Below are 20,639 nucleotides of genomic sequence, written 5' to 3' on the forward strand. Positions count from 1 at the left end.
TGAATCAATTTTGAACACTTTATGGTGGAATAACACCAGGCATTTTGGACTTCGAAATGTCACTGTCGGTGGGCCATTGGGCTATTCCTCATTCCAGCCAGTGCACCGCGACTGGCATATCAAACGCCGTGGTATGTACTACCCTGTCTGTGGGATGGTGCTTATAAAAGATCCCTTGCTGCTAATTAAAAAGAGTAGCCCATGAAGTGGCAACAGCGGGTTTCCTCTCTCATTATCTGTGTGGTCCTTAACCATGTTTGACGCCATATAACTGTAAATAAAATGTGTTGAGTACGTCATTAAATAAAACATTTCCTTCTTCCTCGAAGTGTCACACCACATCATAAAATGAAATGGGGCGATGTCACCCTTAAATTGGATTCAGATGGCAAAGAATTTATGGAATATAATGAACGCCAAACAAAAACACGCACTGGAGTAGACCCACGGAATGTCCATGATGTGGCAACTTGTGCATGGTGGGCTATCCCCGGTGATCCACGATGTCCAGTTTCTCTTTACAAACTCTATGCTCATTTACATCCAAATGATTTTTGTTCTTCTGATACCCCGTTTTATTTAGCCACAAATGCAAAAACTGCACCTCAAAACAACCATCCCTGATTCAAACAAAGTCCGGTCAGAAAAAATAAACTTAGCTTCATAATGAGACAAATAGCAAATTCAGTTGGGCTCACAGGCTAACAAACCACTCGGCTAGAAAAACGATGGTCCAAACAGAGAAAATAATGTCCCACCAACTGCAATAATGCAAATTAATGTCTGGCCGTCGAAACGTGCAAAGTATAAATAACTACAGCAATATATCCACAGTACAACATCGACAACTGAGTAACGTAATTTTCTCCTCCATTGGCCCCAGTTACAGTGCCCCTCACATGGCCGTCCCTTTCACTGGGTCAAAACAAGTTGTTGATTTAACAACAACAAAGTCTAAAGAAAACCACTGTGATTTTGTCGGTTCCATTTTTGCTGCACCAATTTATGGATCCACCATAAACATAAACATAAACATAATCAAAGTTTCCCCGCCTGCTAAACATAAAAAGGTTGAAGTTAAAACTGAATAAAGTTGTAACTTTAGTTTTCCTGTGAACTCCGCTGCTTTTGCAAGCTACACATTTTTAACTGCAAAAACTCTTATTCTCTTACTGGTTGGATTTTTGGTCAACAAATTGTTATTGTCAGTTGTGATTTGTGAATTCATCATTATTAGCGTAACCAGTGGCGTAACAGGAACATTAATTGGTTTCTTGGGGGAGTTTTGTTAAAATATGGATTTTTTTCATAATACCCTTTTTTCACCCAATATGAAAATAAACATATATATATGCATGTTCGTTACAGCTTTGTTTAAATTAAAAAAAGAAACCTGATGGAAATTTAAGGGAAAGTACGTCTACACCACTCCCCTGACAACTTAGTAGTAGAAGTATAACAAACTATTTCTCAATGCGGCAGCACGTAGTTGTGCACTGGCTAGTTAAGCAAATCGACATCTGGTCTTGAAATGCAACATTAATTAATTAATTTGTTTATTTTTCATAATTTGTGTGATTTAAAGGAGGGTAATAAATAAAATACCACACTCGTTTTTGCTAGATATCATTTTTACGAAACTTACGTTTAGTTAGATATTTACGAAACTTACGTTTAGTTAGATATGTTTGGGAAGTTCAGTCATTTCGTAAAAATTATATCTAGCGAAAACTCGTATAGTATACTATATATATATCTAATGTGTTTCTTTGTTGTCCTAATTAATGTTTGTCCTAATTAATGATTGTATACTAGTATAGCATGAACTAGACTTTACCTGACAATAATTTGGTGCCACAAAAATATATAGTAGTAAGTAAAGAAGTTTGAGTTATTGCAGACATTAGGATGACCATAAGCCCATCAGATATATACATATATACAGACAGAAGAAAATGTGATTTAATATGTCATTTACATCATTCAAAGGGCTCTGTTTGTCAGAAGGGGTGGGATGTAGATCAGTGGTAATGAGCTGAGCTGACTTAACGCACAGAATCGATCCCCATCAGTGGGCTCATTGGGCTATCTCATGTTCCAGCCATTGCATCATGATTGGTATATCAAAGCAATGTCTCTGCCAGAAAAACCATCAGTCTACAGGCTGGTAGGTACTGGGTTTGGATCCCAGTTGAGGCATGGGATTTTTAATCCAGATACCGACTCCAAACCCTGAGTGAGTGCTCCGCAAGGCTCAATGGGTAGGTGTAAACCACTTGCACCGACCAGTGATCCATAACTGGTTCAACAAAGGCCATGGTTTGTGCTATTCTGCCTGTGGGAAGCGCAAATAAAAGATCCCTTGCTGCCAATCGGAAGAGTAGCCCATGTAGTGGCGACAGTGGGTTTCCTCTCAAAATCTGTGTGGTCCTTAACCATATGTCTGACGCCATATAACTGTAAATAAAATGTGTTGAGTGCGTCGTTAAATAAAACACTTCCTTCTGCCAGAATGTTTTTTATGATTAATATGCTATGGAATTGAATGCAACCACAATCAACATGGGGTATGGGAAGCCTCCCCCAGAAGGAAAATGGATTAAGTTTAGGGTTAAGAAAATCATACAGTAATGATAAGAGTAATTAATTTTGTCAAAAGGTTAACTTGAAAAAAGAAATCTGCAAAACAAAGTTGGGTATGGCACCATACCCATTTTACCCTCTGGCAAAAACCCTGCAAATGCCATGGTATGTGCTATCCTGTCTGTTGGATGGTGCATGTAACAGATCCCCTGCTACTAATGTAAAAATATGGCAGGTTTCCTCTCTAAGACTATGCATTCAAAATTACCAGAAAGCTGATGATGAATAAATCAATGGCTGTTATGGTGTCGTTTAGCAAAAAAAACCCTAAAAACTATTTGTCGGAAATATCTTACTTGACAGTAAAAAGGTGAAATATAGATATTAATTTTCCAGAGATGACAGCAGTGATGGCAGCAACTGTTATGTTACAGTTTCGTGTTTAAATGAATTTCTCACAAATTATAAGTTCTAGCTTGGTGAAACTTGGTTTGTAGTTTCGCCTGTTGATGTTCATCACAGTGCACTGAAAATTGTTTATAGTAGGCGAGACATTTAACTTGAGAGAATTCTTGTTTTATGTAGCTTCTTAATGCCAGATGTGGAAAATATGTCTCAACAAATTGTGGAAATTGTGACCTAAATTGTTGGAATAAGGTTTAGACTGTCACTAAAGTAAAATTATTCTTACAATCTGTCCTCTAAGTAGCTTCAAGAAAACAGATTGCATGCACCCAGGAACCTGATTCATTGAAATAATGGCTTCTAACTGCTGGTGCCTGCATGATGGTACATACTCTTCTGAAAATATTGTACAAGGTACGGTGTGTGTGTGTGTGTGTGTGTGCAGGAGTGGGATGGGATTGGTTTTGGGGTTTGAACCTGCTCAATATTTTCCGTTGCAGTATGACCCGACCACCCTAAAAACATTGCTTGCCATGTGCAGTCTAAATCTCCCCCACCCCTGCACAATTTCCTGCATACATGTGCGTGCCTGTGTGCAGTACCTTTGGTAGAAACTTAATCTTACTTGCTTAGAAAATTAATTTCTATACATTTTGGTGGGGTTTTTTCCAGCCAGTGCACCACGACTGGTATATCAAAGGCTACGGTACATGTATGTGCTGTCCTGTCTTTGAGATGGTGTATGTAAAAGATACTAATGGAAAAATGTAGCAGGTTCCTCTGAGACTAATCTGTATGTAAGAATGACCAAATGTTTGACATCCAATAGCCGATGATTATTAATAAATCAATGTGCTCTAGTGGTGATGTTGACAAAACAAACTGTGTTATTGCTTGTCCAATAGAAAGTCTATATAGACAGTGTCTTGATGTGACCATTTGACATTGGCCAGAATTGTGATGGTACTCCATTTTGTATTTACTCTGTAGAAATATACCCTAATGAAAATAATGTAACATTTAAAACAGTTTCTTTTCTTGAGTGCAGCTGGAGTGCTGCATGATTTAGTAGATGATTATGAACTTCGAAATAAATTTCTTTATAACATAACTTAGTTGGGGGGAGAAAAAACAACAAAAGCAAAACACAAAAAACCCCAACCCTAGCCTATTTCAAGCAGAGGTTTCAAGTTTTAGACAGAAATAACATACAGTGTTGAAGTACTTTAAATACAGGTCATTTTTGTATGAAATAGTTTGAGAGAAAAATTACAAGAAGAAGAAATACTTTATTTAATGATACACACAACACATTTTGATGGTTATATGGGCCAGAGATATGGTTAAAGACCGCACATGTAACAAGAGAGAAAACTGGCTACTACACCATGGGCTATACCTTTTCAGTTAGCAGCAAGGGATCTTTTGTGTACACCATCCCAGAGAAAGGATAGTACATACCATAGCCTTTGTTATATCAGTTGTGGAGCACTGACTAGAACGAGTAATAGCCCAGTGGTCCCACCGACAAGGATCAATCCTAGACCGACTGTGTATGAGGCGAGCATTTTAGCACTGGTCTATGTCCCATTCCTAAGACCACACAGATGATGATAGAGAAAACCCACTGCTATATCAAGCATGGGCTATACCTTTTCATTTAGCAGCAAGGGATCTTTCTTGTACATACACCATCCCACAGACAGGATAGTGCATGGTCTTTGTTACACCAGTTTTGGAGCACTGGCTGGAATGAGAAATAGCCCAGTAGGCCACCGACAGCACTTGATCCTAGACCGATTGCATTTCAGCTAAGCACTTAATTTGCCAAGTGCTGGACTGTGACCTGTTCCTTAGATCACACAGATAATGAGAGAGAAAACCCACTGGCCATCATGATATGATAATGTAGCAGATTTCCTCTGATGACTGTGTCAGAATTACCAAATATTAGAACAGCTGATGATTAATAAATCAGTGTGTTCTAGTGGTGTTGTTAAACAAAACAAACTTTTTTGCTCTGTCCATGTGGTTAGCTGCTTAACCAAGGTTATGTCTGGGGCAAGTTTGGCTGTGACAGGAAACCATTACTTCATTACACTCTGGCTGATCAGTCGTAGAGAGTGTGTTGAAACGCTCAGTGAAGTAATCTTGCTCTTTGCCCAGTAACACGCCGCTCCACTAGAACGTAGTGAAGATCAATCTGTTGAAAAATGCAAGTCTTTTTAACGTGGCTATTGGAGCGTGGGGTAATTACCTTTTGACGGGTCCGGGAGAGACCTGTCATTTATTGGACAGAGTCTGCCATGCCGAGCCATTTATCGCCCGCGTTATTAGACTGGACATGTTTGTCATCGCAATCACGCATCTGATGGATCGCTCGCTATGTATGCATGGTCTTCACAGCAAGGTCATCTGTGATTCCTTCCTGACGCATGGGCAGAGCCAGTGAATTGGAATAGACTGGTACCAGTCCCTTCCCTCACAATGATGGTTACAAAAAAAAACAGAGAGAGAGAGATGTTCTTAAGAGTTGGAGTTGAAGGGACACATCCCTCATAATGACTGTCCAATTTTTTTTTTCTAAAAGAGTTCAAAATAGTGTCGTCTCAGAATACAGTCTTTGATTCCATCTTAACACATGGGCAGGTCCAATGAATTGGAGTAGACCGGGACCAGTCTCTTCCCTCACAATGATGGTTACAAAAAAGAGAGAGATATGTTCTTAATTCTTAAGAGCTGGAGTTGAGGGGACACGTCCTTTATATTAATGACTGTCCATTTAAAAAAAAAAAAATTAAAGCGTTCAAAATAGTGTCATCTCAGAATACAGTCTTTGATTCCATCTTCACACATGGGTAGATCCAGGGAGTTGGAGTTGAGGGAACACATCTCTCATAATTACTGTCCAATTTTTTTTAAAAATCAATAAAAAAATCAAAATAGTGTCATCTTTGTATGGTTACATTGTATTACATCTGGATTAAAAGGTCTTCAGAATAAGGTCTTTGATTCCATTTTCACACATGGGCAGATTTAATGAGTTGGTGTATAGACAGGGACCAGTTCCTTCGCTCATATCCACATGCAGTTACAAACAAAATGAAAAGACTGGTTCTTAATTAATACTATTATTTTTTGTATGGTAGCATTGTATTAAGTGTAGCTTATATCTAGATCAAAAGATTCTCAGAATAAGGTCTTTAATTCCATCTTCACACATGGGCAGAGCCAATGAGGTGGTGTAGATGGGGACCATGCAGTTCCCCCATAGTGACTATGAAAAACAGTGTTCATAAAGGTATTATGCTTGTATGGTTACAATGTGTAGCACATATCTGAATCAAAGAATCAAAAGATTCTCAGAATAAGGTCTTTGATTCCATCTTCACACATGGGCAGAGCCAGTTAGCAGATGTAGACAGTCCCTTAATTCCCTCATAATGACTGTTACCAAAACAACACAAAAAACCTGTTCTTTAATAGTAATATCTTTGTATGGTAACACTGTATCAAGTGTAGTATATATCTGGATTAAAAGGTTCTCAGAATAAGGTCTTTGATTCTGTCTTCACACATGCTTTCTCCCATAATGACTGACAAAAAAAGTGTTCATAATAATATTATATCTTTGTATGGTTACAGCTAGTGTACATATATACACATGTAGTATCTGAATCAAAGGGTCCTTAGAATAAGGTCTTTGATTCCAATTCAGTGCTTGGGTATAGACACAAGAGAGGCGGTGTCCTACTAATGAATTGACTCTCCTGAAAATGTCTTCAGAATAATTAGATCTTTGATTCCATTCATGTTATACAACCGTGTACACGCTATATGTGTATATTTATTGACAATCATGACATATTGGTGCCTCACGTGTTAATTAAAGCTGAATGAATGACCAATATTGTGAACATGTACATGCATTAATGCCATTATACTGGAACTTCATGTAGTCAACACGTACAGTCTTATTAGTGACACCAGCATTTTATGAGACCTATTGATTTGTATGAGCTACATGTACAGCGCTGTATCAAAAGTTTTCGCGATAATCCAAAATGGCCGACGTAAACACTGGTCAGTATGTAAATTTAAAAAACAAAATTCGGCTAATAGAGTTAATAACCATACCTCAATATTTGGTCAAGTGTCCCTTGTTACGAATGCAAGCCATAAGTGAAGTGAAAAATATAAACTTTGAATGTATTCTACATTCAAATTTTCCCATATGTCAAGAACTGCAGCGAACAAGTCTTAAGACGTTTTTATGGTTAGGGCCTTGTTTTGCAGTATTTTTTTCATTCTTAACCAAATATTTTCTATTATATTCAAGTCTGGTGACTGAGCAGGCCATGTCATACCACGAATATTATTTTCACGTTTATATGCCTCGATTAATCGAGCTCTATGACAAGGTGCATTGTCATCCTGAAAACGATATGGTTTATCGATAAAATGTTGTGCTAAAACAGGCCAGAGATGATTGTCGAGTATTTCACGATACTTTTTAGCATTAATGTTTCCATTAACCATACATAAAGTTCCGACACCATGCCATGTAATGCAGCCTCAGATCATAATTGACACCCTTCTTTGACTTGCATTCTGGACGGTATGCTTCATGTGCAGCTCGCCAAACAAAAACATGGTGGTTTTTGCCAATTACTATCTGAGATTCATCACTAAATATCACTTGACTCCACTGGTTATTAACATCCCACCATCTCCTGTCCAGGCACCACGACACAGTCGCTTTTTTTTGTTCACTTCACGGATACTCATTTGTTTTCGAATAACTCATCTAAAAATCTTATTTTTGTGTAAAATTCTTTGAATTGTCACAGGATGAACTTTCACTCTCCTACCTTGATTAAAATCAGCAGTTATATCTCTAAGAACTTTCCCGCAAACTTTTTTGACACTTAATTTTAGACATAATTCTCCTCTAATTGTGATTTTTCGTGGTCGACCAGTTCTTTTGGCGTTCTCAACACTTCCACTTATACATTATTTTTTCCATACTGATTGAATAATTTGACAATTTCTGAATTTCTGTGGCCATGCGATTTTAATTCAACAATCAGTTGTTTTTTCTCAGTAGTGAGATCTGGATTTGCGACCCATTTTGCAAAACACCGTCTGCTTCAAGATCAAGGGAGCAGACGACTAATTCATGATGTCACCAGTGTAGCTACGTAAAAAATATATAAATAGGGATTGTATCAAAAGGCTTGGTTTTACGTAACTTGGGAAAAACACGCATTTTGCAGAAGGTAGAAAAGTGCTTCCGTGTTACTAACGTCATTTTCACGAACACTTTTGATACGGCACTGTACAGGTATTGATACATTATGTTTAAGACCTCCACAAGTCCAAAATATTGGACTCGAGTAATCGAGGGTCAAACTCGACCCAGACCCGAGTACTCAACATTTACATAGATCTGATGACAATGAGAGTAAGGAATGAAGTAAAATAGCATTATGCAAATTCCAGCGCTGAACATGGATGACAAATAATGACATTGTATTGCATTCCACACATTCGACTTTTGTTTTCCCTTCATGTCCCATAGCCCTATAATTACGTAACCGGTGGCAAGCATATGGCAAAATGATGTAAAAAAAACTATAATTAAATGACAGTGGTCTTCCTTGCATATATGTACTCGAGTCCTGAAAACAGACTAGACTGTCCACGCATGCTCAAGTACAGTATATGCAATATATAGTTACATTTCTGACCATTTTCAGGTCGGTAGCAACCAAGAAGTTGGAGGAGGGGAGACTGTAGCCCCACTTTTATAATTTATAAACCCGGTTTAAAATATGGCTTTTTCCTCCCCCACCAACTAGACTGTCCCTCCACTACAGATTGTGCCCCTCTTCCCCCCCCCCCCCCCCCCCCCCAATCCTGATATCGTTTCCATGGACCTGATTCTAATGTTTTATAGTACTGTAGCTCAAAATTCATATGTATCATTTAATTCTATTCCAAATACCGAACAAAATTTTAATATTTAAATCATGTTAATACGATAAATACCTGCATACATACATGCGCACACATTAATATTATTTCAGCCCATATCCAATATTTATTGTGTACGGATCCGAACCGATGGTTTCTCGGGCGTTAACAACAAAATATTTTTTATTTTGTGATCAGCAATAATTCACAAATGTCTCCAGTAAGTCTTTGTTGGATGTCGACAGAATGTTCAGGTTCCCTACTGATAGAATAATTAATCATGGAGATATTCACATTCCTATTATGTGGCCTCTCATTGTCTATACCCCCCAACCTGTACATAGGGCTATTTTGCGAGATCTCACATGAGTTCGCGGTTAGCGTCCTCGAGTTGCTCTGAGACACAGACTGAATGAATGAATATTTAACGACACCCCACCTCGAAATATACATCGGCTGTTGGGTGTCAAACTATGGTAATGCAAACAAATAAGGTGATGATCAACATCAATATAAAAATTCAAGATTTAAATAAAAACAGTGTAAAGAACTGTGCAAAAGTACAAATATCATAGATAGATACTGACTTTTACTCAAAATGTCAATTTATGCTGTATTGGCCATTCTGAAAGAGAATGTTACACCCCTGCACCACGGTGAGGTTACAGCACACGCAGGGGACCGAGACACAGATATGCACGGTGGAATGTGATAGAGGTCTATATATAACAGTACTCTGATTGATGACAAATGAGTCACTGGAAGGGTTCACAGTTTATTAACAAAGGATTGAACTTCCGCACATGCACTCAGTATAGATAGTACAACAAAATAAACGACCCTGTAAAGACAATAGACAATAATAAATATCACAGGCTTAAATAGTTAAAATACACACATAAAACATTCGATATTCAATCATATACATAATTCATAATTCAGATATGATTTTATGATTGAATTATACCAAGGCATATAAATAACATGTACAACATGATCTGCCTTTATTAAACTCCTGAGTAGTTATACTACCAACTAACTTCCCTTAACGTACTTGCTGTCAAACTGAAATACACATGTACTTCTAAATGTAAATAAAATGCGTAATTACTGCTTAATTGTGAAGACATTTGTTATAATTATATTTAATAATTAACCAATCTGTCAAATATGGAAATACTTATTTCCTACATCAGTATATTAATACTTCTTATAAATATAATCCAATACTTCAATATATAATCTCCAGTGATGGAATACACTACAAACAACACAATAATCTTTTATACGACACACATACGATTCAATTGCACTGGCCAGGCGCTCATGAAATGTATGTGTGGCATACAAAGCACGTACATTATGTGACAAATATCACACACAATACAAATAAATACATTACATTACACTACACACCTTTGCTATGGGCAAAATGGTCAGTGACTGGAACGCTTAGATGTTACATAGTTCCAGCCTAGAAACAAATAAAATGACGTAAGTTATCATGTAAATACAATTATTCCAATATAGCTGCCATGATAACCTTAGACTTTTAACTATACATTTTTATATACAAGTAACTAAGAAAATAACTTATTCATATATATTACTTTAAAATATGAGTTTTATTATATATACTACTCAAAAGAATTTAAGGGTCAGACGATATTTTTGACATTATTTTCTGAATGTCAATTATATTAGCTAGACCATAATGTCACGCATGGTATTGTTCCATTTTGACGAAAGTGGGTCTAAGCAACCCATAAATGAATTAAAATCCACTGTCATTGACACTGTCGACTAGTTCTAATGGCGAAAACATGCTTACATTTGCACGTAAATTAGGGCGAAAACGAAAGGTCTGCTAAGTGCCCATAACTTGCTTTTTCACAAAGTGCTTCATTTGCACGCTTTGCATGTGTATTCCATGTTCCCAATGCTGAATTTCCGTATAATTGGAGCTTGTGTTCGTGTACGGTGCACACTCCAAATTCGACAATGGTACGACGTCAATTGACTATCGAAGATCGAGGAAGGGCTATTGCTTGGCTTCAGGATGGCAATACGCAAAGAAATGTTGCTCTGAGACTTCATGTCAGTCAGAGTGTCGTTGGCCGACTGTGGCAACGGTACCAAGCAACGAATTCTGTTCGAAATCGTCCACTTTCGGGAAGACCCCGAAGCACTACAAATAGAGAGGACCGCTACATCACCAATATGGCTCTACGTCAATGCACAACCACTGTACGCTGATTACGTGACAATCTGCGGACTGCGACTGGAACTCGAGTGTCTGATCAAACCATACGCAATCGTCTGAGAGCCAATAATCTATGCTGCCGTCGCCAGACTGTTCGACCACCACTCCTACCACGTCACAGAACGGCCAGACGTCACTGGTGCACACTTTATCTGCGGTGGCAACGTGTTCAGTGGGGTCGAGTGATGTTCACTGATGAGTCCAGGTTTAGTCTCCAGTTCAACGACGGTTGGGTTCGTGTCTACAGACGTCCTGGGGAGCGCTTCGCTGACGTTAACGTTAGACAACGTCACCGGTTCGGTGGTGGCAGCGTCATGGTGTGGGGCGGCATCTCTATCCACCACAGGACCCCCCTCTATGTGGTGGATGGCTCTATGTGGTGGATGGCAATCTGAATGGAATCCGCTATCTGAATGAGATTATCCGGCCGTTGGTTCTCCCAGGCCTTCAGCAGATTGGCGGCGGGGCAGTTCTGCAGGATGACAATGCCAGACCCCACCGCGCCAGGGTGGTAACGGACTTTCTCAGACAACAAGGTATCGCCAGGATGGATTGGCCAGCATATTCGCCTGACTTGGCCCCAATAGAGAATGCCTGGGACGAATTAGGCAGGAGAGTTCGGGATAACCATGCCCCTCCGGCCAACCTTCATGATCTGGGTCAACTTCTTATGGCAGAGTGGCAGGCCATTCCCCAAGAGTTCTTCAGACGTCTGATCAACAGCATGAGGCAACGATGTGTCGAGTGTATTCGCGCCAGGGGTGGATTCACACACTATTAAACGAATGTTCTAATGTGTAAAATCCATGTTTGACAACCTTCAACTTTGACAGCATGTCGTGTGACTTTCTTGTATACAGTGACGTTTATTTGTTTTTTTTTGTAAATATGGAACAATAAATTAAATTTTTGGTGTAGTTTACATCATCAATCTAATACACTCTGAAACTTATTTGGTTATAAATTTTTGACCCTTAAATTCTTTTGAGTAGTATATATAATATATTTTATGAAAAGTGTCCTTGGCGACCTTTAGCATATTGGTTTAGAAACATTTATAACTTTATTTGGTTTTATATTAATTACTAAGCTTACTATTAAACAACTTCACCATTATTTTATTATAACATATGTTTACTAGCTTTTAATCAAAACTCTTTAATGTATATAAAATTACGTACTAGTTATAAACACTATTTTGTATTATAATAACATTAAAACATGCTTGTTAGTCATACCTTATGTGTACAGTGCAAATGATACAGGATACGCAGAAATAGAAAGTTGTGGAGCGGAGCAGTGGAAAGAGCGTCTTGAACAAAATTACAATAGTGTCTGTCACGTGATCATAAAACAGTGACCACTACACAATAAACTATAGTGATTGGTCTAAATACCCGCACAGACAATTCGCCTCAGTCGTTGGCGGGAAACATCACTTGGGCGTTGCCCGTATAGTATATGCTATTTGGGAAAACCTAGTAAACAAATAAAACATTAATTAAAGGTAAAATAAACAATTATGTACAGAATAAAACACATCAGTGAAAGGTGTACGTTCACTCACTGTTACATATAGACGCAACATTTAGGCATAATAATTGACACAAAAAGTAAGCTTACTTATTTGGCATACATATACATATAGAGCAGGGTTTTATTTCTAAAATTTGACTTGAGGCCCATGGTTTTGACTTTGGGAATTTTTATGTCATTTTACAAAACAAAAGACGGAATTTTAATCTTATTAAACCAAGTTACATTTTAAAAGAGTAATAATATACATATATATTGTACATGTACTTGTTTATTCAAATTTTATCTATTTTGTGTTATGAAATGTTATGGGTGAGGGAAGGGCTGTTTGTCGAGTATTACGTATTGGTTTCAAAACATATCTGTATATAATAATAAAGAAAAGGAATATCTACATTGTGCCGATTATCAGAGTCTAGAAACATAGCTGATAAAACCCTGTAGAGAGGATCATCATCTCAGATGTGATAGGAAAGAAAAAACCACTAAGTACATTTTTATATGCCCGTCTTTGATGGGTCTTGCTATAAATTTGCATTGTCTATCCGGTTGTAAACTTTTTGTTTTTGGTGCATACAATGTATATGTTTCTTAGCAATTTAAGTTGTAGCGTACTGGGCTATTTCTTGTTCAAGCCAGTGCACCACAACTGGTATATTAAAGGCTGTGGTATGTGCTATCCTGTTACTCTAGTGGTGTAACCTTTTTGGTGCAATCTAAATCCCTGATTACAATCCTATGACACATCACATCTCTACTACCAAGTTGCATGTACATGTATGCTGTACCTTAAAATAACAAGTGTAGGGTAAAACTAGGTACACTGAAATCTTGATGGATTAATTTTTACAAGTTTTACAATTTTTAGAATTTATTAAAGTAAGATAACAGCTATTTACAGTTTATCAAAGTACATGAAACACAGTGTCCCAATTTCAAAATATTTGAAACCCCTAACCACTTAGGATTTGTTTGGTTTTTATTACATACCCTCAAATTATTTGTATGCAGAAAACTGTTAAGCGTGTAGTGATACATGCAAATGTGGCTATAATAATGAAATGCCATTAATTTGGCAAAGTGTGGAATGGAAATGTGAGTGACACTATTGTCACCCTGAGTCCATACTTGCTATTATAATTAATTAATTCTCTCATATTTTTATTACTCACTAATGTTTTATATTGCAGTGTTACTTTTTGTTATAGTGAATTATCGTTATATTTTTATTACTCACTGATATATTATACTGTAGTGTTACTTTTCATTATAGTGAATTATCTTTTTTTTCTTCCGTTTTAAACTTCTGTAAGCCCAGATCAATACGCAGGCTACATATACATGTAGCTTGAGTACCAGTATCAATACTCCATACTGTATATTGGATATTTTTTAAAAACAGAGAGAAAAGATATTGATCTTTTAAGCTTGTATAGATTCTGAAGCTTACGTTATTCTTTGGGGAATTAAGAGGGAAGTATGTAATGATATGGCTGTTAACTGTCCGTCGTGAGACGGATTTCCGTCGTCAGAGAAATTGTGGAAATTATTTTTTCAATTTTTTTTTTTTTTTTTTAAATGAGAATCACTTAGGCCGTTTTTGGTTTCCATAATGTCAGCCCGATCACTTCGGCCATTTTCTTTGCCCCACTGACCCCCCTTTAGGTACCTATCGGATGGGTATAATCTACCATACATTTTGGGGACGATGAACGGCCCCATTCCCCTAACGTAAATTCCCAATCCAATATCAAACCTTTTCCCAATTACGACCCAACAGTTTCCCAATAAAGATTCCCAATGTTGCTCTTATCGCGGATACTTGAACTCATAAAAATGTTTTAAAATTTAGCTAATTGTATATTTTGAAGAAAAAAACTGACATCGAACAAGTTTCGTTTTGGTTTTCCGATCGATTACGAACACGTGACAAACAAGTCTGATCTGGATATGCAAATTAGTTTTATCCTGTTTTGATACAGTCTGTTGTGTCGTAGTTTTTAGTAATAATGCCTACATTGTCTGATATAATAGTTTTGGTAGAAGAATACAACTTTTTGTTTTAATTCATCCATTTGCGTTAACACATATTTGGGATCTATCGCAACACGTCCAATCCACTATTTATATAGTCCGAACAGTCGTAAAAAGTAAAGTATTGACTTAATGTGCACCTGCACTATCATTTGCTGTGCTATTTTAAGCAGACGATCTTATTTTGTAAAAAGGTGTGCATATGTTTCGTACTTTTTTTCAAATATTTTATTATTATTATTTTTTATTTTTTTTAAATGATTTTTGGTATGGTTTTTGTAATTAAAAAAAGTACAAAAAAACGTTACTACAGTAGTTGTAAATTAAGTGAAAAAACCCCACCTTTAATTTAAATGTGCTACTCACTCCCTTTGAAGTAATGGCCGTATGTCATATGATGAACAGCACGTGCGAGTTTGAACACTGTTACAATGTAATAGTTCTGCTGGGAGATATTAGATTGCGTATTATAGATATTGAAGCTTAATAAAGTTGATCCGGTCAAATATAACATTTACCGACCAGCGGTATGTTACTTCTTTATTATTTACGATTGAATAATGGGATCATTCGAGAACTACGCAACGTGCACTAAGGAGTGTCGGAATTGTGGGATGTGACAAAACGTAATTGAGGGGGGGGGGGGGGTTGTGGTGGTTGTTATTGTGCAATGTAATGTTAATTTATAAAGTAAAATGCAACCAGTCATTGCCATTTTATTTTAACATATATGTATTACTAAAGACCCCAAAGTAAAATATGACACGGTCACAAAACATTACAAGGGGAGAGGGGTATTGAAACTGCAAGATTTTGTATTGTTAAATGACACAAAGATCAACAAAGGACTATTCAACATTAGCGTAATGCAGTATCAGACATTGGCTTTTACCTCAATTTTTAACGACCCCCTCTCCCTCCCATAATGAATTTGCAATAACACAAGGGCCCCCGATGTAAATGTATTTGAATATTTGATTTGCCGTCCATCAGCTAGCGGTCAAGCCTAAATAAATAATATCAGGTAATAATGCAAACTTTAAAAAAATGCCCGTACTATAGGGCCGTAGCTTATGAAAGAACACCCCAGCAAATGCCAATCCCGGGAAATTTTTACCTGTTCGCTTATTAATAACTTTAAACAGGTTCCTGTGTCATATCCCACTACACAAGTGCCCCCCCCCCCCCAGCCCCCCCCCCCCCCCCCCCCCCCCCCCCCCCCCCCCCCCCCCACACACACACAATACAAAATCCTGCCTACGCCACTGCTATTTCCATTAATATAGGTTCACTGCAGGACCCATCAAATTAATGTTTTTGTCCAATAAAATAAATTGGGAGAAATGCATGTTTAAAGTAGACGACAATTGTCATATAAAACATTACCATTTTGAATGCCCTGTACCTTGAAATTTCAGTCACAACATTTTACTTTTGTTAACAGCCATGGTAATGCAAAAGCATGTGGCAAGAAATACGTAATAGACAGATTTTTTCCGGTAGAATCGACATGTACGCTAAGTACATATGATCTTGATGATGCATAATGAATAAGCAAACAAGGACACAAGGTTACCTGTACAGTACGTATGAAATGAATCAAGTTTTAGATTGATAAAGTTTCGATTTAGATTTATTTAATAACACAATTACATGTTGAGTAGTCTGATTAATTAATCATCGACTGTTGGATTTCAAACATTAATTTGGTAATTCTGACACATACATGTAGTCTTCAGAGAAAACATGCTACATTGAGTAGCAAGAGCTCTTTTACATATATGCAGCCTTTTTGCCAAAAAATACTTTGAGGGTACATAATTAAAACAGTCTTTGAACAAAATGTGTTCAATAGCAATTACAATATTTTTATATCGAAAGGTTTTTAGTGTTCTAAAAATGGAAAGAGTCACACACCTACATGTAAAGTAATATTATTGCAGGCAAATTAAAGTAACATTACTGGCCTCTTGTGGTGTCGTGGTTAAGCCATCGGACATAATTTTTAGGCTGGTAGGTACTGGGTTCGCAGTCCGATGCCGGCTCCAACCCAGAGCTAGTTTTAATGACTCAGTGGGTAGGTGTAAGACCACTACACCCTGTTCTCTCTCACTAACTGGACAGACAGCCCAGATAGCTGAGGTGTGTGTGTGCCCAGGACAGCACGCTTGAACCTTAATCGGAAATAAGCACGGAAATAACTTAACAAAAATAAATAAATAAGTAAGGAAGTAAGTAAATAAAGTGACATTATTCAAATACTGATGCATGTCAATCGCCACATTAAAAAATTAAACCAGTCTTCTTACATTCACCCCTCTTAGAATACATGCACTATAGATAGTTCCGTGTTCCATACTGAGCAGATAATATGCTATTTACATGTCCATATGCTTTTATTTTTTATATGTGTATGTAAACAAAATATATATCTAGGCAAAAACAAAAGCACGCACCCACACTCATATATTTAAATGTGTATACAGTTAAACCCTCTTAAACTGGACACCTGTGAGTCGAAGTAAAAAGTCTGGTTTTAAGGAGTATATCCAGTTTAAACTGGACACCCACAAGACCAAGTAAAAAGTCTAGTTTTAAGGAGTATCTGGTTTAAACTGGACACCCACAAGATCAAGTAAGAAGTCTGGTTTTAAGGAGTATCCGGTTTAAACTGGACACCCACAAGACCAAGTAACAAGTCTGGTTTTAAGGAGTATCCGGTTTAAACTGGACACCACAAGACCAAATAAAAAGTCTGGTTTTAAGGAGTATCCGGTTTAAACTGGACACCATGCACAAGACCAAGTAAAAAGTCTGGTTTTAAGGAGTATCCGGTTTAAACTGGACAGACCAAGTAAAAAGTCTGGTTTAAACTGGACACCACAAGACCAAGTAAAAAGTCTGGTTTTAAGGAATATCCGGTTTAGAGAGGTTCTGTTCTGTAATAATGTTTAAATATGGACCGTAAAAAACATTTAGGTTGTGAGAGAATTCTAGTTTACAGAGGAATGTGTATATATTTTGTAATTTATCCAACAGGTGTTGTTGTGGCCGGAATGAAGTATGGCACCATAAACCCCCTGATAGCAATGGGGTGAAGGACGAGAGATGGCATCCATTGAAGCACACGGAAGTCAAACCAACTGATGCTTATGGAACAATTGAGTTTCAAGGAGCTCCACACCCTAGCAAGGCCCAGGTTAGTTAGTAGATTAATTTAGTTATCAAGGAGGTCCACATCCTAGCAAGGCCCAGGTTAGTGAAACAATCAAGTCTTTAAGGAGATCCACATCCTAGCAAGGCCCAGGTTAGTGAAACAATCTAGTCTTTAAGGAGATCCACATCCTAGCAAGGCCCAGGTTAGTGAAACAATCAAGTCTTTAAGGAGATCCACATCCTAGCAAGGCCCAGGTTAGTGAAACAATCAAGTCTTTAAGGAGATCCACATCCTAGCAAGGTCCAGGTTAGTGAAACAATCAAGTCGTTAAGGAGATCCACATCCTAGCAATTAATGCCCAGGTTAGTGAAACAATCAAGTCTTTAAGGAGATCCACACCCTAGCTAGGTCCAGGTTAGTGAAACAATCAAGTTTTTAAGGAGATCCACACCCTAGCAAGGCCCAGGTTAGTGAAAGGTCTCTTAGGCTCTGTTAGAGAACAAAGCATCCTCTTTGCAAGTCTTTTAGCATTGCACTGCGATATTGCAAAGTTGCGAGAGTTTATTGAATTAGGCCCCTGAACTACATGTAGCTGGTTACAGGTTAGTAAATAGCTTTTAAAAAGTTGGTCATGGGTGTTAAAAAAATACAAATAACAAAATTAATGTATTTTCTTTTTTTTCCAGTACGTGCGGCTGAGTAGTTTTGACACGCGTCCAGAACAGGTTCTTCATTTGCTGCAGAAACACTGGGGCCTTGACCTTCCCAAACTACTGATCACAGTTCACGGTGGAATACTCAACTTTGACCTCCAGCCCAAGTTGAAGCGGGTGTTCCGCAAAGGCTTGTTGAAGGCTGCCAAGACCACTGGAGCATGGATCATAACCGGAGGCACTAATACAGGTTTGTAACACAGGTCCCGCTCCATTCCTTCCCACTCCATTCCTTCCTGCTCCATTCCTTCTCGCTCCATTCCTTCCTGCTCCATTCCTTCCATCTTTTTTTCCCCTTCTCTTTCCATCCTTTTCCCTTGTTTCCCTGTACCTCCTATTTTCTTTCCCATTTTCTTCCCTTCCACTCTACTCCCTCCCTCCCTCCCTCTCCCTTTACGTAACTCCCCATTCCCGTAAATGCCCTTTCCCTTCCTTCCTCTCCCTTCCTATTTCCTTTCCCATTTTTCTCCCTTCCCCTCTAGTCCATCCCCTTTCCTTTCCATCCTGTCTACCGTAACTTCCCTTTCCTGTAATTTCCTTTCCATCCCCTCCCCTCCTATTTCCTTTTCCGTTTTCCTCCCTTCCCCTCTACTCCCTTTCCCTCTCCTTTCCCTCTCCTTTTCCCTCCCATTCTTTTTACTTCTCTCCCCTTTCCCTTAACTCCCCTTTACCTTCTCTCTCTTCCCCTCCTATTTCCTTTCCCATTTTTCTTCCCTCACCTCTACTCCCTCCCCTCCCCTTACTCCCTCCCCACTCCTTTCCCTCCCTACTCCTTTCCCTCCCCTCCTTTCCCTCCCATTACCCTCCCCTTTCCCTTCCTCCACCCTTAACTCCCCTCTCCTTTCCCTTCCTCCACCCTTAACTCTGCTTTCCTTACCCTGGCTTTCCTCCCCTCTACCATTACCTGCCAGCCCTAACTCTGATATCTGAACCCCTAAACCAGTGAGAATGGCAGTACTGTTGCCCTGAAGATCAGCTTGCTCTCTTCCGTGTGTGACACTTCCTAATCAACCTATTTGTTCCCTGTAACTAGCCCATCACTTTTTGTGTTGCCGACCTTGAATTAACGTTGGGTTTTTTTCCATCCTCCCAAGGGTACAGGTGGTTAAATAAGTTAACATTGAGTAGCACAAACATAGCATCCAAGCTCATGTTTGGCTCGGCGAAGCCATCAAACCAAGTTAATACAGTTTTGTGTTCCATGCCTCCTGTTCCTGCTGTTTTCTCCAGGGATTAGCAATAGCTGAAAAATCGTTAGTTGTTTCCCACAATAATTTTCAATGGACAGATAGTTTTTCTGATTTCACTGAACCAAGGCTTATTACATTTGGAGAGTTTTCAAGTTATGGCTTACTAGTCTCGTAAAAAAAAATTATGGTTCGGATCTCAATTTACTGTTGTTAATAAATGACAGTTCTGTGTGTGGGAAAACAGGCATTAAGAGAAGGGGAATGAGATAGAGGTTTGATGAAATCCGAGCATATTTGAATGGGTTTTTTTTTAAAGTATGGTTACCAGTACTGCTAGTAGCAATTTCCTTCTTTTTCAGGACTCTGTTGTTTATTTAAACTTGTTTTTGTTTTTTTCAATTCCGTGTAATAATGAGATACACATGTACGCGCGTGTACATGCAGGCATAAAATGTAAGTTCTTTGTCAATTCCGTGTAATGATGAGATACGCACGTGTACATGCAGGCATAAAATGTAAGTTCTTTGTCAATTCCGTGTAATGATGAGATACGCACGTGTACATGCAGGCATAAAATGTAAGTTCTTTGTCAATTCCGTGTAATGATGAGATACGCACGTGTACATGCAGGCATAAAATGTAAGTTTTGTATAAAGTTTGTTTTGTTTAACAACACCACCAGAGCACATTGATTAATTAATCACCAACATTTGGTAATTTTGACTTGTAGTCCACAGAGAAAACCTGCTACATATTCCCATTCCCGAATATCTGTATAATGT

The 20,639-nt window shown here is 38.1% G+C and overlaps 1 protein-coding gene across 3 annotated transcripts in view; it reads left to right on the forward strand.

The window, feature by feature from the left end:
* The window catches only part of LOC121385351 (transient receptor potential cation channel subfamily M member 3-like), a 164,357-nt gene that overhangs the window by 79,000 nt on the left and 64,718 nt on the right, over positions 1 to 20,639 (forward strand). For all 3 annotated transcript variants that reach the window (XM_041515996.1, XM_041516005.1, XM_041516014.1), the window contains exons 4-5: positions 17,837 to 17,996; positions 18,641 to 18,857. In XM_041515996.1, coding sequence (XP_041371930.1) covers positions 17,837 to 17,996; positions 18,641 to 18,857 — 377 coding nt within the window. The remainder of the gene's footprint in view (positions 1 to 17,836; positions 17,997 to 18,640; positions 18,858 to 20,639) is intronic.

The sequence above is a fragment of the Gigantopelta aegis genome, chromosome 2, assembly GCF_016097555.1.
Source record: "Gigantopelta aegis isolate Gae_Host chromosome 2, Gae_host_genome, whole genome shotgun sequence".
NCBI lineage: Eukaryota > Metazoa > Mollusca > Gastropoda > Neomphalida > Peltospiridae > Gigantopelta > Gigantopelta aegis.